Source organism: Trachemys scripta, chromosome 1, assembly GCF_013100865.1.
Source record: "Trachemys scripta elegans isolate TJP31775 chromosome 1, CAS_Tse_1.0, whole genome shotgun sequence".
NCBI classification, from domain to species: Eukaryota; Metazoa; Chordata; order Testudines; family Emydidae; genus Trachemys; species Trachemys scripta.
The window spans coordinates 60,530,010-60,557,269 of NC_048298.1; the positions used below are offsets into that span (position 1 = coordinate 60,530,010).

At 44.4% G+C, this 27,260-nt stretch overlaps 1 protein-coding gene across 3 annotated transcripts in view; it reads left to right on the forward strand.

Moving 5' to 3' along the window:
* Positions 1-27,260, forward strand: part of TBC1D30 (TBC1 domain family member 30) — an 88,094-nt gene that overhangs the window by 11,844 nt on the left and 48,990 nt on the right. The window contains exon 1 of one of the 3 annotated variants that reach the window (XM_034770641.1): positions 586-640. The exons of the other annotated variants lie outside the window; for them this stretch is intronic. Within the exon in view, the coding sequence (XP_034626532.1) occupies positions 619-640 (22 nt within the window). The 5' untranslated portion in view covers positions 586-618. Of the gene's footprint in view, positions 1-585; positions 641-27,260 lie in introns of those variants that run through there. 3 annotated transcript variants of the gene reach the window in all.

The window sequence follows — 27,260 nt, forward strand, 5'->3', positions numbered from 1 at the left end:
TGAGTGGCCAAAATGTAAACCAGAGTTTCTTGAAACGACAAATTTTAACCCCATATTCTTTTTATTTTAAAAACATGTTTGGCTTAATTTTATTTCCATTTAACTTTTGTTTGTAAATAAAGGGTTAGCCATCCATCAGTTAGATTTCCACACATTTAATTTGGTTTCCTAATAGAGATGGTTAAAACTAAAATTGCATAAACTGGATTGAAATTGATGTCAAAGGAGTGAGTAGTAACATTTTTTTGTATTTTTTCCCCTTGAAGCAATACACTTTCTTAGCAGAACCAGATGAATTAAATTTCCTTTCTGTGAACATTTTTTATGAGATTTAATAGGGAATAAAATTATTCATGAAGTTACAAACTTTTCTTTTGATATGTTTTAAAAAAATATTAAATATTTTCTGTTGTAATGCCTTTTTAGAAAGTTAAAAATAAACTATTTTATCAGTGTTGCAAACATTGTTTTCCTGCAGAGTTCCATTAAAGACGCAATAAATGTGTTAGTTTTTCAGGTTTCCCCCTGCTCCTTCTCCTGGTTTCCTATCCAGCTTCCTCTGTCAAGTGACAGTATCGAACTGCTGAGCCAGCAGGGGAAGCTAGAATATTTTATTTCATGAAGAAGTGGAGACTTAAAGGTGGTGGTCTTTTTTTGTTGTTGTTTTTTCCCCCCAATTACAATGATGGCTATATTGTCCCTCGTTTTTGTTTTTAAAGGATGTAGAAATAACTTGCAATATGATATTTCTTAGATTGGTCTGAAATATGTGATCAGACAAGAACCTCATTGATAAGTATTAGGCATAGATTGACATTTTAAAATTGTATTCATGGAGAGAGTATTTGGCTCCAGAAATAAAGTATAAAACAGGTATAAAAATAATAGAAAAATGTCTTTAAATTTATAGCTGACACTGGTGAATTCACACTCATATAACCTTCCACCCCACACTTGATCTCAGTACCAGTCTCCCCGCCCCAGCTCCTTATCCAGTGTCTGTTTTTCCCTCAGCGGCTCCCTGTCTCCTTCTCCCCACCACACCCTAGCTTCCAATCCTAGTCAGTCCCAGTCTTCACCTTCTAGCTGCCAGTCACAGTTTCTTTATCCCTCTCTCCAGTCATCTCTTACCAAGCTGCATGTCCTAATCTACTGCTTTCCCATTCTCGTCATTCTGGCTCATGTCTTCTCTCCATTAGAGTCCAACAGATTTTTCCTCCATATTGCCCAGGTATCAGTAGGGAGGTCATTGAGAGCACTGGAGAGATGGGCTCCCTGCTCTCAGTTCTGGTGTCTGGCATCACCCTGCCCTGGGAAAGTCTGGTTTCACCCTACAGTCCTGGTTTGGAGCATGCTGAGTTGCTCTTTGGAGATGGCTGAGTTAGAAACCTTTGGGGATGGAAAAAAATCTGTTTGCACATGCTTAGTACAGACTTCTTTGGGTTTAGCAGCTAAAAATCTCCAAAGAGTCCATCCCCACTGAGCATGCTCCATCCTCCACTGTTTCTAGTGCTGACTGGATTGTGCATGTTCAGCACGGCTGCTGACGTATTCAGAAGTTCTTGATTTCAGTGACTGAACAACTCAAACTATATGGTTACATAGTGGCTTGTTCATCTGCTGACTTGTAGTATTGGTAATCTCTTTGCATTTGATTTAAACTGATATAAAGCCACCATATGCTGGAATCATCTTCGTGTATAGGAGTTTATTATGTGTTATTGCAGGAAACATTCGATACCATGAGTAGAGGAAAGGATTGTGCCTATGCTGCCTGTTTTCCACTAGTAAATTCTAAGAAAATTGTGAAAGTTCCACTTGAGGTTGTAATTGCATAGGTGCCTGGCTGGGTGGTTTTTAAAAGTACATCATCATCTTAGAAAGGACAATTCTATATGCATTTTTTTAAACCTACATTTACTATAAATGACAAAGCATGGACACTTTTTTTTTTCTTTCCCAATTTTTTTTATCTTTCACACCTAGCACCAGATGAGAGAGAAACACTTGGGGGAAAAAAAAGACAAACATGATTTGTCAAATTAATAGATTTACAGAGACATTCAAAGGCAACTGTATTTTTTTTTTAATAGCTAGATTTAAATTGGAGTCTCTTGATGTTTTATCTGTTTTTAAATGTCAATCTTTGATATTTATATATTTGCATACACAAAATGATCCTAAAAAAACATTATTAAGGTTGAAAGTCAAGCACTCACAATTATGACATGCCAGAATTAAAGTTTCCTGTACAACCTTAATTCAGCTCCTTTGTGTGTGTGTGTGCATTATGATACAGTCCTTTATTACATGATCACATACTGTTTCTTTCCACAGGCTCATACCTCATTCAGTGCACAGGACTGACATTTAATGAGCAGCTATTCAATATTTTGTTTTCTTCTCGTTGTTCAATGAGGCCACAGGCCTTGTTGACTGCACAATATTCAAACCTTCTCCGCATATAAACATATTAAGTTTTTGGGGAGTTTCCTATGGCACTCATCCTATCTGAGTGTTTCATAAATATGAATGAATTTATTTTGACAACACCCTTGTGAAGTGAGGAAGTGGTACATTCCCCATTTTACAGATGGGAGCTGAAGCAGAGAGTGATTAAGGTCAAGAGTATCCACTAATTTTATGTGCCCAATTTAAGACACTTAGTACTTGATTTTTTTCAGAGCACTTAGCATTATATAGTACAAAGCACAATTCCCATTTCCTTCCTTTCTCTGTGAGGAGGAACCTGTACTCAATGATTGTTGCTTCCTATGCAGGTTGGGCCTACAAGAAACCTTGGTCTCCATTCTGGTAGGCTAGTGGCTGATTTTAAACCTTCATTTTATATCACACTCGTTTAAATATGTTTCTGCCTCTTCACTGAACAGAGAGAAGTTTCTGTTAAAGGCCTGGTCTACACTACAGCATTAGGTTGACGTAAAACAGCTTACATCGACCTAATTATGCCAGTGTACACACTGCAGCCTTGCTCCTACTGATATAAGTGCCCAACTACACCAACATAATAGTTCCACCTCCACAGGAGGTAGGGGGCTTATGTCATTGTAGTTAGGGCGACACAGTGTCCGTATAGACACTGCATTACTTACATCTATGGGCTGTCATTCTTAGTCACCACTGGAGCTGTGAAATTGACAAGAAAGCTGGCTCCCGGCTCCCTAGTTGGGCTGCCACTCAGGCTTGGGATGTCACTCAGGCTTGATCTGCGCTGCCCAGGCTCCTCTCTCCCCACAGAGAGCCCTGCTGGCACCCCCCTCCCCCCCCAGGTCCTGGGTCTCCTGCTTGCACCTGGGCTACAGTCTGGGCTCTCAGCTCCCTGCTCCCCACTGGGAGTATGGTAGCTGACTGGACTCTGGGCGCGGTTCTCCCCACCAGGAGCCTGGCTGTCCCCCCGGGCTCTCGGCTCCCCAATCCCTACTTGGAGCACAGCTGCACCCAGTGGGGAGCTCCGTGCCCAGAATCTGGTTGGCTGCTGGGAGCTGGGGAGGGGGGGAGGGGCGGGCCCTGTCCCATTTCCAGCAGGGAGGGGGAAACCAGGTTTCTGGCAGGGAGCTGCATGCAGAGCTGGATGCCCTGGTTCTCAGCCTCCCATACTGTCCCTCTTAAGTTGGTGGAAACACTCCTGGTGAGGACAGACACTACCGACAGAAAGGCAATGTGGATGTGAATCACCGCAGTAATTTCTGCGGTGGCTGTCGGTCAACGTAAGTTTATAGAGTAGACAAGCCCTTAGAAAACTAAGATTACTCCTGGGGGAGTTCTTTGCCACTGCATGTGTGCAGAATTCATGTCCCCTGCAGATTTCTTTGCTTCCGTGCAGAAAAATGACTTTCTGACAGGGAAGCAAAGGGAAGCTGCAAGAGCAGTCATGCACCACTCCCTAGCTGCGCAGGTACATCGTTTCAGGCATCTGGAGCAGCCAGTGGAGAGGTAAATCACCACAGTGCTGGGGATACCCCAGCCAGTGGCTCCTACCCTGAACTGATAGTCAGGATTAGCTAATAGTCTCAGCTGGGCTGGAGGTAGAAGGGGACGGGGCTTCCTCTTCACCTGCAGGGAGTGGCTGGGGCTGTGTCAGACCCGCTCCCTCAGCTGCAGGAAGCTCAGCATCCTCCCCTGCTTCCTGCCCCCATCACTCCTCAGCTGCAGGGGGAGGGGTCACTGTATGGGGAGCTGCTCCCCCATCCACCCAACCCCTGTGTATCCGTACAGATACTCCCACCAAGCCTCACACCATACACCCAGAAACCCCCTAGCCCTCTATACCCGAATCCCACCCCATTGAACCTCAACCCCTGCATTTGGAGCCCCCTGCACTGGAGCCCCCTGCATCCAAACCCCCTGCCTCCAGACTCCCCATCCCTGCACCCAGACCACCCCCCACTGAGCACTGTGCACTCAAACCCCCTTCCTGACGAGCCCCACCCCTGTGCACCACCCTGAGTCCACACATCCCGATCCCCACACCACTGACCCCCAATTAGCTGTACCCAGACCCCCACCCCAACAAGTCCCACTTCTCCAGCACCCAGACCCCTCCACTGAGCCCCAAGCACTTTCATCTGGAAGCCCCTGCAGAGTTCCATTGCCCCTGCACCTGGAACCCCCCCAGTGAGCCTCTGTGCAACCAGATCCTCCTACACCTAGACCCTCCACTGAGTTGCCTGCACCCAGATTGTCCCACTCAGAATCCTCTCACCCCACACCTGGATTCCCCCACACTGAGCCCCTCCACGCTTGGATCCTGCCTGGTTAAGCCTGCCTGCCCCGCACCTGGCGCAGAGGGGCAGGGCCCCAGGGTGTTTCTGGGGCAGGCCCAGGCCTTGTGCTGTATCAGGGTCGAGTGCAGCCTCTTTACTGAGTCCGTATTCCAGGGGAGGGGAGGCTGCAGGGTGATCTCCCACTTTCGTGCAGCCAGTGGCTTGTGTTCCCCACTGCCATGCTGGAGCCTCTGCATTTATTAATTGATAACTAAAACTTGCATAATTTTTATTTTTTTGTCAGAGTGCCCTCAGGAGTATAAGATCATGATGTCTTTCTCTTGCTGTTTCCTCCAGAAACGTGAATTAAAGATTAATAGATGCATCTAACTCTTCTTTAGATGTCCACGTGAGTGAGAAGCAGATTACTCACTTTGAAAAACACCCCTTATTGTCTCGGGGTTTGATTAATGAATTTCAAAATGAACACATGCAGTTCTGATGTGTGAAATAAAGCAAATTCTCTATAGTAACTTTTTTACAGAAACAAATTAATTGAACTATTCAAAAATATATTCTCTTCTGATGCAATTATAGTAGACTGTTTGTTACAGAAACTGATCTCTGATGAGGCATCTTCAAATGATTCAATTGGTTAAATGTGTCTGACCTTTCAATCTCTATCCATTTGTATCTGTCTATTCAGTTAAATTACAATCACCTGCGCGTCAAAGGCATTATGAATTTCATATCTGAGATACTGTGTCCTTTAAAAATACAGACATAACTAATGTTGAGAGTGCTTGGTTCTCTTCCATTGCAATGGCTGGTTATTATTCAAATTCTTTTTGATCTTCTGTCCTGTATGTGAAGAATGGGGAATAGAAAGAATCATGCACCTCACATACAGAACAAATCATATTTAGTTGCTTTATTTGACTGGTATTGGTGATGGGCTATCATGATGGCTGTCTGCTCTTACTCTTTTTCCCCCTCTCTCTTGGGTGTCCGGATCGGTTGCCCGTTTGTAATAAAAAATGAAAATGGAATGTTGTTACACTCCTGTGCTTTGAATTACTCTCTCTCTCTCAATAGCAAACACTCAGTTTCTCTCCAAGGCGTGAAGGTAACTCTGGCACAGAGGGATGGTCAAAGCACTCAGCACCACTTTAAGAGTTGCATTGGGGCTACTTGAGGGAGAGCTGGGGGAGTGGGGGACTTTAAGTAGGGCATCTGTGGCCACTACTGGGCTTCTGCATTCCCTGAATGCCATGGAGAGAGTTTCTGTAGCCCCACCTGGGTTGACAAGGAGTGGAGTGCTGGGGCAGCCACAGAAAGGGGACCATAGAAATCTATATTTAAGCAGATCTAGTGGTCCCAAACATACTGCAATTGGCAACTGTAAGTACTGGCCTATAGGCTGTAGTTCTGCTGTCTGTACCTGTGTTGGGGATGGTAGATTTCATCTTTGGATCCAACCCCTGTATTGGGTCCAGTTACTCAAACTGTATGTGGTTAAAGTGAATATAACTGTGTGTGCAAAATATGTAATGAAGCTAATGTAACACCCAATGTTATCTAGCATAGAAACAAGTACTAAATTGTGCAGTAGTTAAAAATAGTAAGGAAAAAACATTTGAAAAGAGACAACTACTATAACACACACAGTACTGTAAAATAAAATGCCATTGGAGTATTATATTTCCTTACGCCGTGGCTATAGCTATCCCAGACTTCAGGGAATTTGAAAGCATGTTTTGTTAACCAGTTCTATTGCGGTTAGAGCCTAGGTTCCTGGGATAAGAAGTGAGCTTTGTATATTATATTCCTTTGACACCAGGCAGAAGGTAATTGCAACACAAAATAGGTGTTATGGTGACTCTGTGGCCTAGGGGACTGTCAACAGCACTCTTACACCATTACTCCTTGCATAGCTGTTAATGGGGAAGTGTTGCAGTGAACAGATGCTTGTTATATTTATAACACTTGACAATGTAAATTATGCTGGGAATGCTAAATATCTCTGTTAGTGGGAGAGGAAAGAGAAAGAAGAGTGAATACTATAAAATAACATAAGTCTAGAAGGAGGTATAGAATATTGAGCAACAAGATGGCCACTTGTGGGAACTATAAAATATAAAACTCTGCGTGACCAACAATTTTTGTTCATAAACCTCACTTTGCCTACAAATGCTGAAATCTGAGTACATTATAATAGTACTTTAGGTGGTGCTAGAGCATTTTACAATTTCTGTGCACGCTACACCCCTGAAATACAGCCACCTCTGTACTCAGGGGTGGTGGCCAGCTAGTATGCAGAACAGCATAGGGGAACGTTTAGGCAGCAGAGATGCCAGGGTTATTTCCTATTCTTATCAAAAATATCCTGAGATCTTTAGTGTGTACACAGTACAGGTAGGACTCTGAGAACTGAGGTGTATCCGTTTCCTAGGGGGGAGTTATTTAACAGTCTCAAGTACAACTCCCTGACCAGCAAACGTAGTGGTGAATCGTCGTCCTATCTCCTGGGGGATTTCCCTGTAAGGATTTTCTGCTTTTTTTTTCAGGACATAACATTCCCATCAATGGTGCTATAATGTGTGCACATTGCCTGGGGCATATGCCCTGGGTATGTATTTTGTGTGCTGTTCAGGTTGGTAATGAATCTTGTAGGTTTATTTTGTTCTGACTTTCAGTCCTCTAGCAAAGAGCAGTATTACTAATTCAGGTGAGGGAAGTATCATATCTGATTCCCTTGTGCTATTTCTCTGGGCTTACCTGTTGCTAGCCTTTTGTGCCAGCTGATGTCATTGTATAAGACACCCTGGCTGGCTAATTCAGAATATCCACTGGCTATCTATTCTTCTGCTATCTAATATTTTCCTTTTAAAGGAAGCAACATCAATAGAAATTTAATTTGACAATCTGTCCAACCTCTCTCATTTTGTTACATACTAATAAAATTCTGTTGTTGGGCAATGGTAGATCTGGAATTCTTCTGACATCACTTTAGGTTCTGGATCTAATTTTCATTCCTTAGCTATCAAGAAGAAGAAAAGGTTCTTTGTGCTTTTGGAGCTAAATACTTTACTCTTTCCCTCTGTCTAGCCAAAAAGGAAAAGGCACCAATGTGTGCTATGCCTGGGTCATTCATATGAAACCTAAAACATTTCCTGTAGTCTCAGTACTTGCCAAGGTGGTCCTAACGCAAAAGGTGTCAGAAACCAGTGACTAGAGCTGCGTGGGAAACAGCGTTCTTATTTTTGGGGGTGGGGAGAAGTTTTGCAATTTCAAAATTTCTTCCATTCTAGAACAAAGCAAGATCATTTTTAGAAATTTCCTGCAAACCAGAATTCTGAAAAAAATCTGGTTTGGGTCAAGTGAAACATTTTTGTTTTGATAAAATATGAAAGATTTTGTTCTGACTATGGCTTTTTAAGTTTATATTTTATAATATCAAAGTTTTTTTAAAAAATAGAGTAATTTCAAAATGGAAAATCAGAAAGTTTTGAAAAGGTAAAAGTGGAATGTTTTGACTTTATAAAACCACTTTTTAAAATTTTTGTTTAGAAATTAATTGTTGTCAAAGGTGACCTGTTTCTGCAAAATGTTGCACTTTTGACAAATCAGCATTTTACAATGAAAAAGTGTTCCGTTGGAAAATTTAGGGCCAGGTCTACCAGTGGCCTTCCTGTGAGTAAAGAACCAGTTCCCTCTGCAGTTCATTTCCAGGAGTCTCTTAGGGTACGTCCACTCTGCAAAAAAAATAAAAATAAAAATAAAAAAAACCTCTAACCAACCAAACAAGAAAAGGTGGCAGCAAGTCTCATAGCTCTTAGGATTGCCAACTTTTGTAATGTTTGAAAACTGGCTACTCCAACAGGAGTGCCGGAACCTCCTCTTCTTCCCCCAAGGTCCCACTCCCCCCGTCACTCACTGCTTTTTCCCCGTCCCCTGGGTCAGGAGAGACTTGTCTGCGGAGGTGGGACTGGGAGCTGTAGTTGCCTGACACAAGTAGGAAGCGGCCCCGGCTGAGTAGCGGCTGGCACATGTGATGACCCAGCACCGCCCTGCCTGCCGTAACCAGACGTTGGGTGTCTAGTCGATAGCTCTGACTGGACACTTTCAGGTCCCCTTTTTGACTGGACTTTCTTGTTGAAAACTGGGCACCTGGCCGTCCTACTCATAGCCTGGATGTACAGACTCAGACTTGTGGGCTCATGCTATGATGCTAAAAATAGCAGTGTAAATATTACCGCTCAAGCTGGAACTCGGGCTCTCAGACCCACACCTCTTGCTGGGTTTTAGAGCCTGAGCATCTGCCCACACAGAAATGTCTACACTTCTATTTTTAGTGCCATAGCACAAGCCCGAGTCTGTAGATCCTGGCTCTGAGGCTGTCTACATTACCGTGGTAAGTTGACCTAGGCTACGCAACTCCAGCTATGTGAATAATGTAGCTGGAGTCGACGTACCTTAGGTTGAGTTACCATGGGGTCTACACCGCGGGGGGTCAATGGCAGAAACTCTCCCGTTGACTTACCTTGCTCTTCTCATTGGGGGTAGAGTACAGCGGTTGACTGGAGAGCGATCTGCTGTTGATTTGGCGGGTCTTCACTAGACCCACTAAATTGACCGCCGGTGGATCGATCTCAGAGCATCGATCCTGGCTGTAGTGCAGACATAGCCAGTGACTTGTTGCTGTGGTGTTGTTTTTTTCCCCCCAGTGTAGGCATACCCTAAATAATTCTGCACTGGGATTTCCTGGCTGGAGTAATTATCCCTGTGGTAACTTTTAAAAAATATATATTATATCTAGATTTTCGATTTCTACTGATGGCTCACATCCACACATTACCTCGATATGGTGCACATAAAAAAATTCATTCCGCACATGGATGAAAAAAATTAGAGGGAACGCTGTGCAGGACCCCACACATTCTGAGATTCTATGGCTGTACAATTCATCCTTTGCTGCAAAACTGTGTTCCAGAGTCTAATATTTCTTTTTAGTCCTTATCGTTATAAAGAAAACCTCAACTTACATTTGTTTAACTCTTCTATGACCAAGTTGTCTTTGAGTCTGCAGACTGCCCAAAACAATAGCTCTGGGAAGTGCAAATCACTCTATTCATGTCAATGGATTGTTAACTGTGGATCCTAGAGATGACTTAAATGTAACATTCCGGTGCTGATCACTTTACTAGAAACATCCAGGTTCTGTGCTTATTCCACAATCTCAAATTGCCTCCATCTCCTGAGGTGCTAAAGCATTAGCTATCCCCTACTCAGCTGTCACAATTTCCAGTTCTCCCTGAAAACATCTGCCGTGCTCTTATGCATTATACAAAAGTTGGCTGACTATCAAAAGCTGAATGCAGAAACACAGTAAAATAAATGGTATTTAATAACAAAATAAATAAGAGCCTATAGTGCTTGCTGTGTATTTGAATATTTAATTCAATAAAATTCTCCAGAATCTGGTATGTTTTTGCCGCAGAGTTTAGGCCCAACGTGTTGTGGAGTACCCCAGTCATTAAGCATATGTAAGTTTAGAATTCCTGGATCTCTGCCAAATTTATATCCTTGACCTTTTGGGACTGGCTGTCATGAACATTATTTTCTTTGACAGTCTGTTAGCTACCATGGTAACACTGAAATGGTAAATTCCGTTCTATTTTATCTATTCACTTTCTATCTTAGATATCCATTTGTGGAATTACCACTCATGGTTTGACTGCTTAACTTCTGTTCCAGATTCCTCCATCTGAACACGTTATTGGACACTGGTACATGCTGGTGGCTGACTTCATTTTTTTTTATGATTATTCATCTGATGCATGTGAATTTTGATATATTTGCAGTGAGTGTGTCTTAATAAACTGATATATAGTACTTGTTATATGATACATTTGTATTAATATTTAAGGGAGCAGACCCAGCATTTGGTTCAAATACTATTTCTACCTATTGGTTAGTTAGCCAGATGCAGTGAGGCCTAACACTCAATTCGATGGCCTGTTTCAGCTCCTCAGTTCATCTTTTGAAAGTGTTGTGCAGGTTTTGAGAATGAGGACTGAGAGGTCAGACATAGAGTGATCACTTTGTGAAGTGTTCACCCACAGGTGAGGTGTTGTGTACCATTTTCCTGCGTGAGTTCATTCGAGAGCATACTGATTGTCTGGTTTCACCCACATAGTTGCACTAAATGCCACAATAGCACTGGATGAGGTACACCACATGTTGACAGTCATGTGTAGGACCCATGGATCTTGAAAGATGTGTTGTGGGGAGTATTGATCATTGTAGCAGTGGAGGTACATCTACAGGTTTTGCATCTGTTGTTTTGATGGGGTCTGGTGCTGCTTTGAGTTAGTGTGCCCTGATCTGTGGGGACTTGCTTCTGACGATGAGCTTGGAGAGGTTGGGGAGTTGTTTGAAGGCCAGAAGTGGGGATTCAGGAAATATTTCTTTCACGATGGGGTCCACATCGAGTATATGTCTTTGGTGTTTGATGATTCCCCATATGGTTTCCATTGTTGGGTGGTAGGTGACAACTAGGGGTGTGCGGTCAGAGGGGTTTTTATTTCTGTATTGAAGCAGGTTCTCTTGGGGTATTTGCGTGGCCCATTCCATGATGTGATCTGCTTCTCTTGTGGAGCATCCTTGTTTGGTGAAGGCGATTTTGAGTGTGTTTTAAGGTGTATATCCCCCACAACGCATCTTTCAAGATCCATGTGTCCTACACGTGTGCTATCACACCATGTGATGTACCTCACCCAGTGCATTAAATGCCCCCATAGCAACTATGAGGGTGAAACCAGACAATCACTATGCTCTCGAATGAACTCACACAGGAAAATAAGACAAAAACACCATATCGCCTGTGGGTGAACACTTTTCACAAAGCAATCACTCTGTATCTGATCTCTTGTCCTCAAAGGAAACCTGCACAACACTTTCAAAAGATGAACCTAGGAGCTTAAATTCATAACTTTGCTAGACACGAAAAATCATGGACTGAATAGAGACACTGGACTTATGGCTTATTATTTACAACCATCTGTAACCCACTAACAACCCCTGCAGCTGCTCTCCACCGACCTTCCTTTCCTCCTAATCACTGGAAGGGTGTTATCAGGCCACTTCACTTTGAATGGCCCCTTAAAATGTGTTAGCTACTTATACTAAACAATCTTGTATTTAGCAGTGATGTTCTGAGGGCATGTCTGCACTACAAAATTAAGTTGACTTAAGTTACGTCAATGTACAGTGACTGCAGTAATTAAATCAGTTTTGTGTGTCCACACTAGCTCCTTCTGTCGGCTGTGTTTGCACCAACTGTCATTGTGGGGCTCTGACTGCTGGAACCCCACCGCCTGGCTCTGGCTGTCAGCAGGAACAGTCAATGTAGTATCTACTCTGACACTGCATCGACCTAACTACACCAGCCTCAGCGCTATGTCTTTTGCAGAGATGGAGTTACTAAATCGATGTAATGGGTGACTGTAGCGGGGTAGTCACCCCGCTCCTGCCTGGAGGGGTTAAAAGCAGCCCTGGAGAGGGCTGTGGCTGGGGAAAGGCTGATTGGGAAAGCAGCCACAGCTGAGGCCACGCCCCAATCAGGCCACCGCTGGCCCTATAAAAGGGCTGTGAGCCAGGAACACAGAGACACACTCTCTCTCTAGCCTCTTGAAAGAGAAGGACCTGGCTGCCTGGGAAGCTGAGGGAGGGTAACTAGGGTGGAGCAGTGCTGGGGAAGGGCAGAGGGAGCTGCAGACCTCCAGCCTAGAAAAGCCCCAGGCTGCAGGCTGAGTTAAGGGCCCACAAAAGGTTACTAGGGCTGCAGAGTGGCAGCTCAGGAATAGGCAGAGGCAGCTGGTCCAAGTGAGCGGGGGCTAAATGGAGACTGGCAGTAGCCACTGAGGCAAGGTGGGAATAGGGGGATGGGGGAGACCCAGATTGTGGGTTGCTGTGGTGGGCGGAACCCTTGGGCAAAGGGCACCGGGATCCAGGAGGGACACAGGGACCAGTGGCAGGTGAGGCATCAGCTGGCAGAGGGCGCTCCAAAGCTGGAAAAGAGCTAATTCCCTGGACAACCAGCAGGAGGCACCGTGCCGGTGAGTCATCACCCTGCCACAGTGACTACATTGATTGTAATGTAGACTCTTACAGTGTTAGGTTGACGTAAGCTGCCTTACGTTGACCTAACTCTGTACTGTAGACCAGGCCCGAGTTAGTTTCCAAGACCTGAAGAAGAGCTCTGCATAAACTTGAAAGCTTGTCTCTCTCACCAACAGAAGTGGGTCCAGTAAAAGATATGACCTCACTTACCTTGTCCTCAAGGAATGTTCAAGGCATCAATGGGCACAACCCTATTGATTTATGTGAAAACAGAAACACCTGATTTCCAGTAAAGTCACCATTTTGTCACTCAGTATCATACAGGGGTGAGGCACAGATCTGAGGGCTAGAGTTTAGGATTAATGTGAGGGTTAGAGTTATGTATACAAAGTAGAATAGCTCCAACAAGTGAGATTGAGACCCAATCCAGAATAGCCAGTAGCCCAGAGATTAGGTTCAAGTCCGTGCTCTAAATCAGGCAGTGCTGTATCCAGTAGACTGTTGGCTATTCTCTCTCTCGTTTTGACCAAGCATTCCTTCCTGAACCTAAGAAACCTTGCCAATGAAAAAATGTTTTATCAAAACCTCCTGACTAGCTCTATTTTTTTCCGTAGGTGAAATTTGAAGAGACTGTTGATGGAATAAAACTAAAAATGTCCAACAAACTATGTTGGGATATTAGGGCTTTAAATGATACTGAAGAATTTAATCTCAGAAAACTGCATATTCTTCTTTGAGTGCTTGCACATGTCCATTCCAGTGTAGGGGAGTGCACACCCTGACTGCACAATTGCTGGCATTTTTCCCCCTAGTAGTATATGTTGGGTCAGCTCCAGCACCCTCTGGTGCCACACACTCATAGCGCCAGTATAAAGGGCCCTGCTAACCCTGCACCCCTTCAGTTCTTTCTTACCACATGTGATGTGATGGACGGTTGCTGGAACTTCTCTCATTGCTTCAGGCAAACTTCACAGTGGTTTTCTGCTATTTCTCTTTTTTTTCAGTGTATGCAGTTGTTATAGTAGTGATAGTCAGTTTTTTTTAGTTATATATTTGTTGGACTACTTCACGGTTAGTTAGCAAGGTTGGTCCACTCCCTGGTGCCAGGGTATGCCTCGGTCACCGGGCTTCAAGCCATGCGCTTCTTGCGGCAAGTTGATGCCATTGAGTGACCCGGACTTGCATTGTCTCAAATTCTTGCGGGAGTCTCATAGAAAGGGACCACTGCCAGATCTGCAAGGATTTCAGACCTCCCACCAGAGAGGACCAGAAGGCGAGATTGAAAATCGTGCTCATGGAGACAGCCCTGAGACTCGCTTCAGAGCCGTGCTCAGACTTGGCACCAAGCACCTCAGCTTTGGTGCAGAGCACTTCCCTCACCAGTCATGAGTCTCAGTGCTGGTCCCCATCTTCAGTGCCTAAGAAGAAACATAGGAAGCAGCCAGAGAAGAGTCTATCCCTGGTGCTGAAGTCAAGCAGGTGTGGGGACCGGTTTAAAGTGAGACCTGCGTCAGGCACTGCAACAATCAGGACCGGTAGGCCCCAATGACTCCAGCGCTAGAGACGCCACCCTCAGGCAGACAACACACCAATCAGTTCACAGTGCTGTTGACTCCAGAGACATTTGCAGTAGTCGGGGACCTTCTTGGTATACCGCCCTTGATTTAAAGGAGGCATACTTCCACATATCGATTTTTCCAAAGCCACAGAAAGTTCCTAAGATTCACCGTGAACCAGGTACATTACCAGTCTGTGGGGCTTCTGTTTGGCCTGTTGGCTGCTCTGTGGGTTTTCACCAAATGTATAACAGTGGTGGTGGCTTTTCTCAGGAAACGGGGACTGCATGTCTTCCTGTACCTTGATGACTGGCTAGTCAAAGGCTGGCCCAAAACTCAGGTGAAATCCAATATCCATCTCATCCAATTGACCTTCCAGGCCCTAGGCCTACTGATAAACACACAGAAATCCATTCTTGTCCTGAGGCAGAGTATAGTTAATTGGTGCAGTCCTCAACTCCATTCAGGCAAGAGCCTTGCTCCTGGAAAACCGGTTTTAGGCAATCATGGTCTTGGTAAGGTCCCTCCAGATCCACCCAGTCACAACAGCTCGAAAATGTCTGAGTCTTCTGGGCCACATGGCGTCATGAACTTATGTAGTGTGACACGGGAGGCTGTGTCTTAGACCTCTCCAAGTTTTGCTGGCCACAGTGTATTCACTTACCTGGCATCATCTGGATTCAGTGCTCACCGTACCTGCTCAAGTTTCACTGACTCGGAGGCTAAACCACCACGTGGTCTGTGGTGAGGGAGTGTCCTTTTCGGAGCCCCAACCATCATTGTCTCTGGTCTCGGATGCATCAGCGCTGGGCTGGGGAACCCACTTGGGGTCCCTCAAGACTCAAGGCCTATGGTCCCCAGAAGAGCTCTTCCTTCATATCAGTGTCAGGGAGCTCAGCGAGGTCCGTTTAGCCTGTAAAGCATTCCTGCCCCACATTATGAACAAAGTCATTTTGGTTCTCATGGACAACATAACTGCCATGTTCTACATCAAGAGGAAGAGCGGAACTGACTCCTCCCTCCCTATGCCAGGAAGCAATCCAGCGGTGCGAGTTCTGCATAATGCATTCAATCCATCTCCGGATGTCGTACCTTCTGAGACCGCAGAACTAGCTGGCGGATCACGTCAGCAGGTCTTTCTTCTCTCACCATGAATGGTCCCTTCAGCTGGACATTGCAAGGGGCATTTTCCAACAGTGTGGGACTCCCCTTATAGACCTATTTTTCAACCTGTGATAACAGGAAATGCCACCAGTTCTGTTCCCTGCAAGACCACAGCCCGGGGTCTCTTAAGGACATCTTCCTGCCATCATGGATAGATCACTGTATTATGCATTTCTCCCATCCTGATGATGCACTAGGTTCTGATGAAGATCAAGCAGGACCAGACATGGGTCATTCTCATAGCCCCAGCATGGCCCAGGCAGCATTGATTTGCCACCCTATTAGGCCTCTTGGTGGAGACCCCGCTCCTGCTACACCCAGACCTGATCTCCTGAGATGACAGTCAGCTGCTCTACCCAAACCTCAGCTCTATTCATCTGATGGCCTGGAAGCTCCATAGCTGAATCTTGAGGAGCAAGCTTGCTCGGAGCAAGTCTGTAGAGTCCTGCTTTGCAGTAGAAAACCCTCCACCAGGACCACTTACCTTGCAAAATGGAAGCAATTCTCCACCTGGTCCTCCCAACACAGCGTTCTGCCTATGCAATCCTCATTGCAACTCATATTGGAGTATCTGTTGCATCTGAAACAACAAGGTCTGGCTATTTCTTCAATCAAGGTCCACCTAGCAGCGATATCAGCCTTCCATCCCTGGGTCAACAACTAGTCTGTCTTTTCACATGAGATGGTTATCTGTTTTCTTAAAGGCCTGGAGAGGTTATACACCCAGGTAAGAGAGCCTATTCATCCCTGGGTCCTAAACCTCATCTTGTCAAAGCTTACGTGTCCCCTGTTCAAGCTGCTGGGGACATGCTCGTTGGTTCACCTATCCTGGAAAGTGGCCTTCTTAGTCGCCATTATCTCAGCTAGAAGGGTTTCGATAATCTGTGCCCTCACATTGGAGCCCCCTTATATGATCTTTAAGGATAAGGTGCAGCTGCGTCTGCACCCGGTGTTCCTCCTGAAAGTGGTTTCACAATTCAGTGCAGTCAAACAATCTTCCTACCACTGTTCTTCCCAAAGCCGCATGTGAATAGGGAGGAGCAATGACTACACTCCTTGAATTTTAAACATGCCTTGGTGTTCTATATACCAGTGTTTCTCAAACTGGGGTCTGCGGACCCCCAGGGTCCACAGGCCCCACTGATCAACTCCTCCCCCTCTCTCCCTCCCTCCCTCCCTCCTAGTGCCTCCTGCACGCTGGGGAACAGCTGGGAGGGAGCGGGTGGAGCGGGGACTGGGCACACTCGGGGGAGAGGGTGGGAAGAGAAGGGGCAGGGCTAGAGCGGGGGCAGAGCCTGGAGCTGAGCAGGGTGGCTTGGGGGTCCCCAAAACTTTTTAAATCAAAATGGGAGTCCGCAGGTTGCTAAAGTTTGAGAACCACTGCTATATACAAAGAACCAAGCTGTTTTGCAGATCAGCCCAGCTGTTCATAGTGATAGCAGAGAGGATACGAGCCTTCCTATCTCCACCCAGAAGATTTCGTTCTGGATTACATGATGCATTTGTGTGTGTTACGAGTTTGCTGACAAGCAGCTAATCTGACTGCTCATTCTACAAGATCACAAGTCTCCTTAGCTGCGTTCCTTGTGCAAGTCCCTATTCAGGACATCTGCAGGGCAGAAACCTGGTCTTTGGTGTGTTCTCAATGCACTATGCCCTCAGCCAGCAGGCCAGAAATCATGCCAACTTCAGCCACGCAATCTTGTAGTCAGCTTGTTCTTGAACTCCGAGCCCAGCTCCTGTGCAATTGCTTGGAAGTCACCTGTGTTGGAATGGACATGTGCAAGCACTCAAATAAAAAATAGTTAACATTTCTGTAACAGTGCTTCGAGATGTGTTGCACATGTCCATTCCAAAACCCGCCCTCCTTCCCCTCTTATTGGAGTCAGCTGGTAAGAAGAAACGGAAGGGGCGCAGGGTCAGCAAGGCCCTTTATACTGGCGCTATGAGCGTGTGGCACCAGAGCGTGCTGGAGCTGAACCAATGGATACCACTAGGGAAAAAAATTCCAGCAACTGTGCTTAGGGCAAACACCCCCCTCCCCCCACATTGGAATGGACATATGCAACACATCTCAAAGAACAACAGTTACAGAAAGGTTAGTAACCGTTTTTTCTATAAATTGCTTGCTTGAGTTATTCTGTGAGAGAAAGATTTCCTGTATCCTGAAGATCAAATGGAAGAAACAGCTGTTGGGGTAATTAGCACTAGGAATATACTGATTTATTGAGAGTCAGGAAGTGCTAGCAGCTACTGAATTGCAGCTTTGCAAGATAGATTTGTCTTTAAAAACAAGGTGATGGAAAACTGAATATCAAATTTAGTCCACTCAGATCTGTTTCTTTTTATAACTTTTACTAAAGAAGCTCTGGAGATGATGAAAAATGTGACCATTAGATTTTAAAATATTATGATTACTGTAGTTGCATTATGACTCTGAGATTGGTCATTTTAACTGAGTCTGCTATGGACTTGCAGAGTAGAGTGTGTATGCCTGAACACTGTTTGCCATGGGTTGCATTCACAACTTGGTAGGAATGTGAAGGCCGCATTTAGTTTGAAGATACATTTTATAGAATACTTATTTACAAACAAAAAATCCATACAAGCACATTATTTTATTTATTTGTATCTTCTTTGTTGTGAGGCTGGAAACTGCATGTTGTGTTTGCCAGCGACCAAAACCTGTAGCTGATGAGCTTTGTTCCCTCTTTATGATGATTAAAGTAGGATTCTGTGAGCACTCTGATCTATTGGATTCCACAGGCAGATGTAAATGGTATATCTTGTTGAGGCTAAAGCTTTTTCACTGTCCTTTTAAAGAAATCTGGCATCAGCTTTCAGCAAAGTATAGTAGCTTTTAGTAAAAGTGCAGTATTGACTTTGTGTCTTTTTGACTGTCAAATATCTCCATCTCTCCCATTTCTGGAAGCAAGAAGAATTGAATTATCTGCATGTCCTCCATTTTGCTGTAGCAGTAGTTCTAGGTATGGTGTTGAGGGACATCCTTTCTTATAGAGAAACCTGATAAGAGTGTATAACAGTACTTTGAACATGTACAGTAGTACATAAAGTGCTAAGTTCTGTACAGACAACCCCAGTGGGTTGAATATAGTAAAACCTGTAGTTGATTAGCTTTTGAGCAACCATAAATTTAACAATTATTTAATTTTCAACATTTGGATTTCAGAATAGTCACATCAGTAAACTTGCCTTATAAAAGGAGAACATAAGTCTTGTTTCATCTGCCCAGGAATTAGTCAGAATAAAAAGAGTAATCATAATAACCTATTATCCTATGCTATTCTTATACATAGACCAAGAATCTGTCTATTGGTCCAACTTGCTTTTGTTTCCAGCTATTTAATATATTTATTGTTCTGATAGTTTCCACTAGCCGTTAGGTACATATTTGTTCTTTGCCATGGTGTAAGAATCTAATCATCCTCATATTAGAAATGTACTTGGTTTATCTTGCTAAAGAAGATCTATTTTAGATTATGTTGACATTTAGATGTATAGCAGTCTATTCCTGTTAATTCAGGTCCTCTAAATTGCATATTTAAGACCACACAAAATCCTGTATCCGATCAATGCTGAATAATTGCTGGCTGTATTTTACAGAAGAGAATAGTTGTCAATATGTTCTACCAATCCAATCTAATCCTGCAGAATTTGACTGCTGAACTGTAAGATTAATAAACTGGAGAAAGACGTTTGAATATTTGAAGAGGCAGTTTCCCTTTTTAAAAAGGATCAGGGAAACCTTCACATATTTTCATTTCTGATTATGTGTAGTATATAATCCATTAGATTACTATCCTGCAAAGTCAGATAAAGGGTGAATCAATGTATCCTCTGGTATCATGACCTTTTTAAGATAAAAATGAGTGAACAAATTATTTTACTGTATAGTAATCTAGAGGCAAGCTGCCAAATTTTTATTCTGGCATCCCATTAAATTGTGGAATCTGACCCCAAAGTGAGAGAGATGCATTATATACAGTCGGAAGCGATTGTGAGAAACAGAGATGAATAGCAGGGATGGAGAGGTGAAGAGATTGCATTGGAATTTCTTTCAGTTACCAATCCAAAAGACTAAGAAAGCCACCCACCAAGAACCACCACCACTCTAACATGTATAAATGCATTTGTCCTGTAATGTTGTAAAACTCATTTGTAATCTAATGTTCCATGAGCACATTCCATCTGTGACTATTGTAAATATTTCAGTGGAAGTTCTCAGTGCAGCTCTGGGGTCATTACTTTGATATTTTCAAGAGAGTCACCCTAAAGCAAACCAGAGTGATTTTGAGTCAGACTGTAGGTTTATGTTGTCTTTATTTCTCCCCCTGGCTTCTGCCCCCCTCCCCCAACAGCCAATAATGTGTCTGTTTCCTTTGCAGCTGGGGCTTTCAGCAGAACCCAAAGTTAAAACAGTTTATTGTAACCCAACTGGGCCTATCCAACATGGATTGGACTAACCTGTTTTTGGCCCCATCCACACTGACTAGTGAAATTGTTGGGGGATGGTTAGGTTGTGCTCCCTAGAACCAACCATGGATCTCCCCCCTTGCAAAGGCTGGGGGGTGGGGACTCAGCTTTTTCCATAGCAGTCACTTGCTGTTCCAAATAGTATAGAACAGGGGTAGGCAACCTATGGCACGCGTGCCAAAGGCGGCACGCGAGCTGATTTTCAGTGGCACTCACACTGCCCGGGTCCTGGCCACCGGTCCGGGGGGCTCTGCATTTTAATTTATTTTTTAAATGAAGTTCCTTAAACATTGTAAAAACCTTATTTACTTTACATACAACAATAGTTTAGTTATATATTATAGACTTATAGAACGAGACCTTCTAAAAACGATAAAATGTATTACTGGCACATGAAACCTTAAATTAGAGTGAATAAATGAAGACTCGGCACATCACTTCTGATAGGTTGCTGACCCCTACTATAGAATGTGCTTTGTAGGTCTGTGGCCCATATGGGGATGGGGGCAGTGACTAGGTAGGCTGATAGGACTTGGATTTCTCCTTTCAGGGGATCCTAGTGGCAGCCCTAGACAGAGAAGTTCCCCTGGGACCAGGGTGCCTGGAGCTTTTGGCTAGCATAGAGGTACAGAGCCTCCATGCTGATCCCTCTCCACTTGTGCAAGATTTCTCTTGGGGATCCCTGGGGCTTGTAGGTGGGTCCTGCAACCTATTGCACTGGGATGCACCCCTCTCCTATCTGGAACATAACATAAGAACGGCCATACTGGGTCAGACCATAGGTCCATCTAGCCCAGTATCCTGTCTACCGACAGTGGCCAATGCCAGGTGCCCCAGAGGGAGTGAACCTAACAAGTAATGATCAAGTGATCTCTCTCCTGCCATCTTTCTCCACCCTCTGACAAACAGAGGCTAGGGATACCATTCCTTACCCATCCTGGCTAATAGCCATTAATGGACTTGACCTCCATGAATTTATCCAGTTCCCTTTAAACGCTGTTTATAGTCCTAACCTTCATTATCTCCTCAGGCAAGGAGTTCCATAAGTTGACTGTGCATTGTGTGAAGAAGAACTTCCTTTTATTTGTTTTAAACCTGCTGCCCATTAATTTCATTTGGTGGCCCCTAGTTCTTGTATTATGGGAATAAGTAAATAACTTTTCCTTATCTACTTTCTCCACATCACTCATGATTTTATATACTTCTATCATATCCCCCCTTAGTCTCCTCTTTTCCGAGCTGAAAAGTCCTAGCCTCTTTAATCTCTCCTCATATGGGACCCGTTCCAAACCCCTGATCATTTTAGTTGCCCTTCTTTGAACCTTTTCTAGTGCTAGGAGTGATAGATAAGTAAAAAACTGCACCAAAGGACTCTGGCAGAATTTTCCTTACTGCTCCCTCCCTTCCACTGGTTTACTGTGGAAAGGGATGATCTGGCCCCACGTTAGAAACTGGGTTCTCTTGGGCAGGAATCGTCTCTTCATTGTGTATCTGTATGGTGCCTCGCTTAATTTCATGCTGATCTTTGATTGGTGCCCCTGGAGCTACTGCAATACAAATAGTAAATAACATATGAAAACTTGCATGTTAAACAAGTTCCTTAACTTGTTTCCCAGCCCAGTGCAAAGGTGTCCTAACATTTCTATAGCTATGGCTGTTACTTTTTAATCACAAGTCTAAAATGTACTGCTGGCTGCCTTTTGAAGTTGTGCTCTCTGTGCAGAGATCTTGTAAGACGCTTTGGGGGACATGATTTGGTTTTGCTTTCATTTGTTATGTTTGGGGATTAAAGCCTCACTGTTTCTGCGATAGTAGTCCAGACTAATTAAATTAGCTGTAAAATTCAATTTCTACACCAGCTGCCAAGCAAATAATCAAATTAAAGGAATAGAAGAAGAGCTCTGTTTTAGAGCTGAGGAGTCTATAATGCATCATGTGACTATCATCTCAGTGCAAATATCTCTTTAAATTTATTTACAAATTGAAACTGTCAAAATGGTGGTTCTTTGTGGGGTTTTTTGCACATGTGGTGCTCCTTGTTCTGTTAATGTGGTGATAAAGACTGTATGACATTAGCTAAAGTAGTGTTCTGTGACCTGAACATTGGTCAAGACATCTTATTTGTCAAGGCAAAGGGATGTTTCTTAATATTCAGGCTCATGATTTTGAGCAAAAATTTGATTGCATACAGGGCTTCTTTCAGGATTTCTTCTCTTTAATGATCCCCCAGCAAAAAATATTTGCATTTTGCAGCCCAGCATCTCCCACCGTTCTTGACATCTAGGCTGCTCTGCTCTGTTTGCAGCTCATAGAGGCAGATGAGTTTTGGAGCCACATGCTCTGGCCATGTACCCTCAGCATGTTTTCAGTTTCTCTGCATTTATGGCAATGTGTGGATGGTGGTTTTTACAGCTCCCACCTTCACATCTGCTGATGGTCAACATTTTTTGTCAAAATTTAGGGCAGTGGTGAGCAGTGATTTCCCTCAGCTCCTTTTCCCCCGGCACAGTTTTTTAGTCAGGTGTTGTAACCCCCAGACCCTCAGTTGCAATGCCTTCCTGTTGGCTTCCAGGTTTGACAGCATAGCCTAAAAAGCACCAAATGAAATCCAAATGGTGCTCCATCATGACTGTCTTACCAGGCTCAGCACACACAGTGAGTTGTGCCCAGCCTGCACCCAGCATTCTGTCCCTAATTCTCTTAGGTCCAAGGGTTATGAGTTTGACAGGCATATCGGATCCTCTATCCAGCAGAGCAGCGTGACTTTGACATGGTAAATGTGGACCAGGAGTCTCTGGGCAGAGCAGGGAGAGTCACCAAACATGAGGAGGTTCCCACTCAGCTGACTCAGGGGGTAAGCCCCAATGGGCTTTTGGAGCTGACTTGCAGGGTCACAACTCCGTCCCCCACAAGTCCTAATATGTGTCCTGAGCACCCTGGGAAGAGAAGCAGGGCTCATAAGCATCCTCCGCACCTTCCAAATTTGTCCAGGAGGACTGTGGAAGGATTTCCCCTCCCTGAAGAAATGGGACCCAGCAGGTGAGGACTCAGAAGATCTTGCAAGAGGACTCCAAGCCCTCAGGAAGGCTAGCCACAAAAGGCCTCACCAAAGCCATAATGGAGCTCATCCACTCTTTAAGTGAGCTTAAAAAAATCAAAGAAAGTGAAAAGGGAGAAGAAAAAGCATAAAAGATCTAGGAGGTATAAGTCCTGACTCCACTTCCTCTTCCACAGAGGGTGGTGAATTGTTGGGCTCTGACTCTGATCAGGACTGGAGAAAGACTCAAAGTTTGTTTGTTGTTTTTTTTCCCCCACCCTCTGAGAAATTCAAGGCCATGTGCAGTAAAGTTTAATCTACTATTTTGATTCAACCTGAACAAAATCCAATGAGTAAATTTCTGAGCAAATTGAAAATCCTCTCCTGGAAGCCACAATTCCCCTATAGTCCTCCTTCAGGGATGAGTGGGATAAGCCAGACAAGGGCAAGCACATTAGCAGAAATGATCTTAGGTTCTGTAGGATTCAGGAACTAAAAGTCCCTAATACTGAGATACCGAAGGCTGACGTTGATGTACTGTCCTTGGTTAAAGATATAATTATCCGCTCAGAAGGGGAGTTCTATCCTAAGAACCCCACAGAGAAAAATTGAGGCCACTCTCAAAGAACACTCTGAGGCTTCCTCAGCCTCCCTTGGGGTGTCCCTAGCAGCTACTTGCTTTGTGAGGTCATCATTCTCCTTGCTGGAAGATCTCAGAGCCCTCAAGGATAGAGATCATGCTAACTTTGGCTCTATTTTAAAGAGAATTCCCCTAGCAACAGCGTTCATTGGTGACGCTTCAATGGACATGATGAGATTCTCAGCTAAAGGCATGGGCTCTGGCTCAGTGACTAGGCTCCACCTATGGCTTCGTCCCTGGAAGGTGGACTGGCACTCAAAGCAGGTGCTATGCTCTGCTAAATTCACAGAAACCCTGCTTTTTGGAGAGAAACTAGATAAGATAGTAGAGGACAATGCTGCAATATCTAAATTGTCCCTCCCAACACCACATCAGCCCTTTAAGAGAGCATACAGGCTGGACTTCAGACAAAGGCATTTCTTTCGGCCTTCATCCTTGCAAAAATACCAGCAAAGAGACGGCAGGATCTCCTATGGAAAGCCATGGTACCATGGCTCAGGAGAAGAGTCCCAAGGCAACCCTGTTACTCCCAAAGCTGTTTTATAACAAAGACTGCACAGGTTTTTACTCAGAGTGGAAGTTTGGGATCAGGATTTCTCATTTTCTGGAGGAATGGGTTGCTTGCTTCGACTTTGGATCAGTGGCTCAGGGAGGTGTGACTTAGGGATACTCCCTAGTGTTAGCAACAAAGAGTCCTGTGGCACCTTATAGACTAACAGATGTATAGGAGCATAAGCTTTCATGGGTGAATACCCACTTTGTCGGATGCAACTCTTTGCTGCTTGTACAGATCCAGAGTAACATGGCTACCCCTTTGATACTTGACTCCCTAGTGTTACAGGCTCCACCCCATCTGTTTTTCTTTGAGTCCCCCATCCCAAATGACCGCATAAAGCATAATCTAATCCAGAATGACATTTCTCACCTGCAGGATATCGGCGTAATAGAGTGTTCAGAAGAAAGATTCTCACGGTTCTACTCCATTTTATTTATTGTTCAGAAACATTCAGGGGGAAATCTGAGCCATTCTAGATCTTAAAAAGCTCAACAAGCAGATGAAGAAAATGAAGTTCTGGATGGAGACCCTAATCTCTACGGTGTCATTCTTGCCCCAGGGGTATTTTCTGACTTCAGTGGATCTGGTGGATACATACCTCCACATCCTGATCAGACCCTGCCATCTCAGATTCCTAAGGTTTGCCTATAGTAAGAAGCATTATCAATATCAGATGTTCCCATTTGGCTTGTCCTTCAAAACCCCCCTCCTATCCCTGTCCCTTCAGGTCTTTACAAAGATGTTGGTGGTAATCATACTCAGACTCAGGCCACAGAAGATCTTCCTTTACCCCTTCCACGATGAAATCTAAATCAGAGCTCCATCCCCAGCAAGGGCACGCAGAGCTACGTCACTGACCTTGAATCTCCTGCAGGTGGATAGCTTTATTATCAACCTCAAAAAAAAGCTCCTTGATTCCATCCACCCAAATAACTCACTTGGAAGTGAACACAGGCATCTTGATAGCAAGGATATATCCAGCTCTAGAGAGGTTCCAGAAGATTCAAAACCTCCTTGTATTGATTTGAAACTGCTGGCACTGAGACTTCAACCTCCTAGTACTGTGCATAGGGATCACTCCATGGGCTCATTCACACATCAGGCACCTTCAAGACTTCATTTTAAAGGTATGGGACTACTTCCAGGAATGTGTGAGAGATCAAGTGAGAGTTCCGGCACACGTGGTTAGCCTAGTGCAGTGTCCACAAGGGCATGCCCATATGCCTTCCAGATCCCCGATCATCACAACTTATGCCAGCCTAGAGGGCTGAGGAGCACACTTGGGGAGACCCAAACAGTTCAAGGCATCTGGAATTTAGAGGAAAGGACCTACAGCATAACCGTCCTTATAACTAAGAGCAATCAAGCTGGTGCTACGAAAGGTCCAGCCCAGGCTGAAGGGGAACCACGTCCTGAGTCAGTCAAACAACACGACCATGGGGGAAGAAGAAGCCCACAGCTACATGCTGAAGCAATGGAAATCATGCAGTGATTCTCCCTCAGGGCATTTGTCTAGGGCAGGTGGGCTCCAAGGACACAGAGTAACTTGGTGGCAGAACCAAGATTAACTAAGGCCTAATCTGCTAGCCCACAATGACCTTCTTCAACCAAACCCCTAAACCTGTCTTTCAGTTTACTTGTTGTAATGCCTGGTGGCTGAGGCAGCTAGGGGGCAGTCCAGAGCATTAGTCAAGTGTGTGCGGATGGTCAGGTAGCCAGCAGGTAAATCTGTATCGGGGCAGTCTGGGGCAATGGTCAGAGTTCTCGCAGGGATCCATAGCTAGAAGATCCACTCCAAGGGACTGGGTCGGATGAGGCAGCACATAACAAGGCAGAGTTAGGCAAAGCAGCTTGGCAAGGCAGTCTGGGGAGTAAGCACTGGTCTGTTACTCAGACAGCTTCTGCTTCCTGTTGGGGCCTTGATACAGTCCAGGTCCCCAGTGAGAGTGCTGACTGTCCATCCAATCGGGTTTGGGGTGTGGCTCCTGTGGGCCTGTAGGCCTTTAGCACTAAGGCTATTGATTGGGGTGGGGGTTCAGCTCATTACCAAGGCACATTGGCTGTGTCTCTAGTCTCACCTGCTGACATGGGTTCAATACAAGAGTCCTGACATTTGTACAATGGAGATATCTATCTCATAGCGGAAGTAAGAAGATTAATTAGTATTGATACCATGTCTTAAAACTATAAAGTATTATCCGGTTCCCCTACAGCTTGTATGAGGAAGAAATACTACCTACACAGGGGAGAGCAAACATTGTTCCTTCTAGCCTCGCTTCCTGTCTTCCACGGAGCATGGACAGGTGAGAGGGAGGGAGGCTTTTAGGGTTGAGAAGAAGACAAAGTTCTGGGAAAGAGACATATTTGGCAGAAGTATCTATAGATCTCTGTAGGGTAAACATTTTATGATCCAATCAAGAGGATGGTTTAAATATCATGTCTGAAATAGTTTGTCTCCTGGCAGCCTCAGATTGGCCTAGCCCTTCTTTCTTCTGGAAGAAAGATGTTGAGTTCCATTCAATCTGTTATGTAGAGTTCTCATACAAAACCACAAAAATTAGGTTGAAATCTTGGCCCTGTTGAAATCTGTGTGAGTTTTGCCAATGACTTCAAAGGGCCTACGATTTCACCTTGAAATTCTGTCCATTCTCTGTGCACACCAAAGAGCCTATGGTGTATTTTGTACAAGCAGAGTTTGCTCCAGTGTTGTACAGAATTTCCCCTCCCTCCACTGTTGCACACCATCCTGTGTGTCCATTGTCTGTTCTTCTCCCGAAGGCAAGTGCAGTTCAGTGATGTGGTATGTATAGAATTTGTAAAATGCTTTGGGATGAAAGGTGCTATAGAAATGTAAAATATTATTACAGTATGCACCGCTTGTGACAGCTGCTTTATAATGGCATCTCCCAGGAAACAAATAGTGACTGTTACTTAATTAAGAGGGAATCGGCATAAATCTCATTTG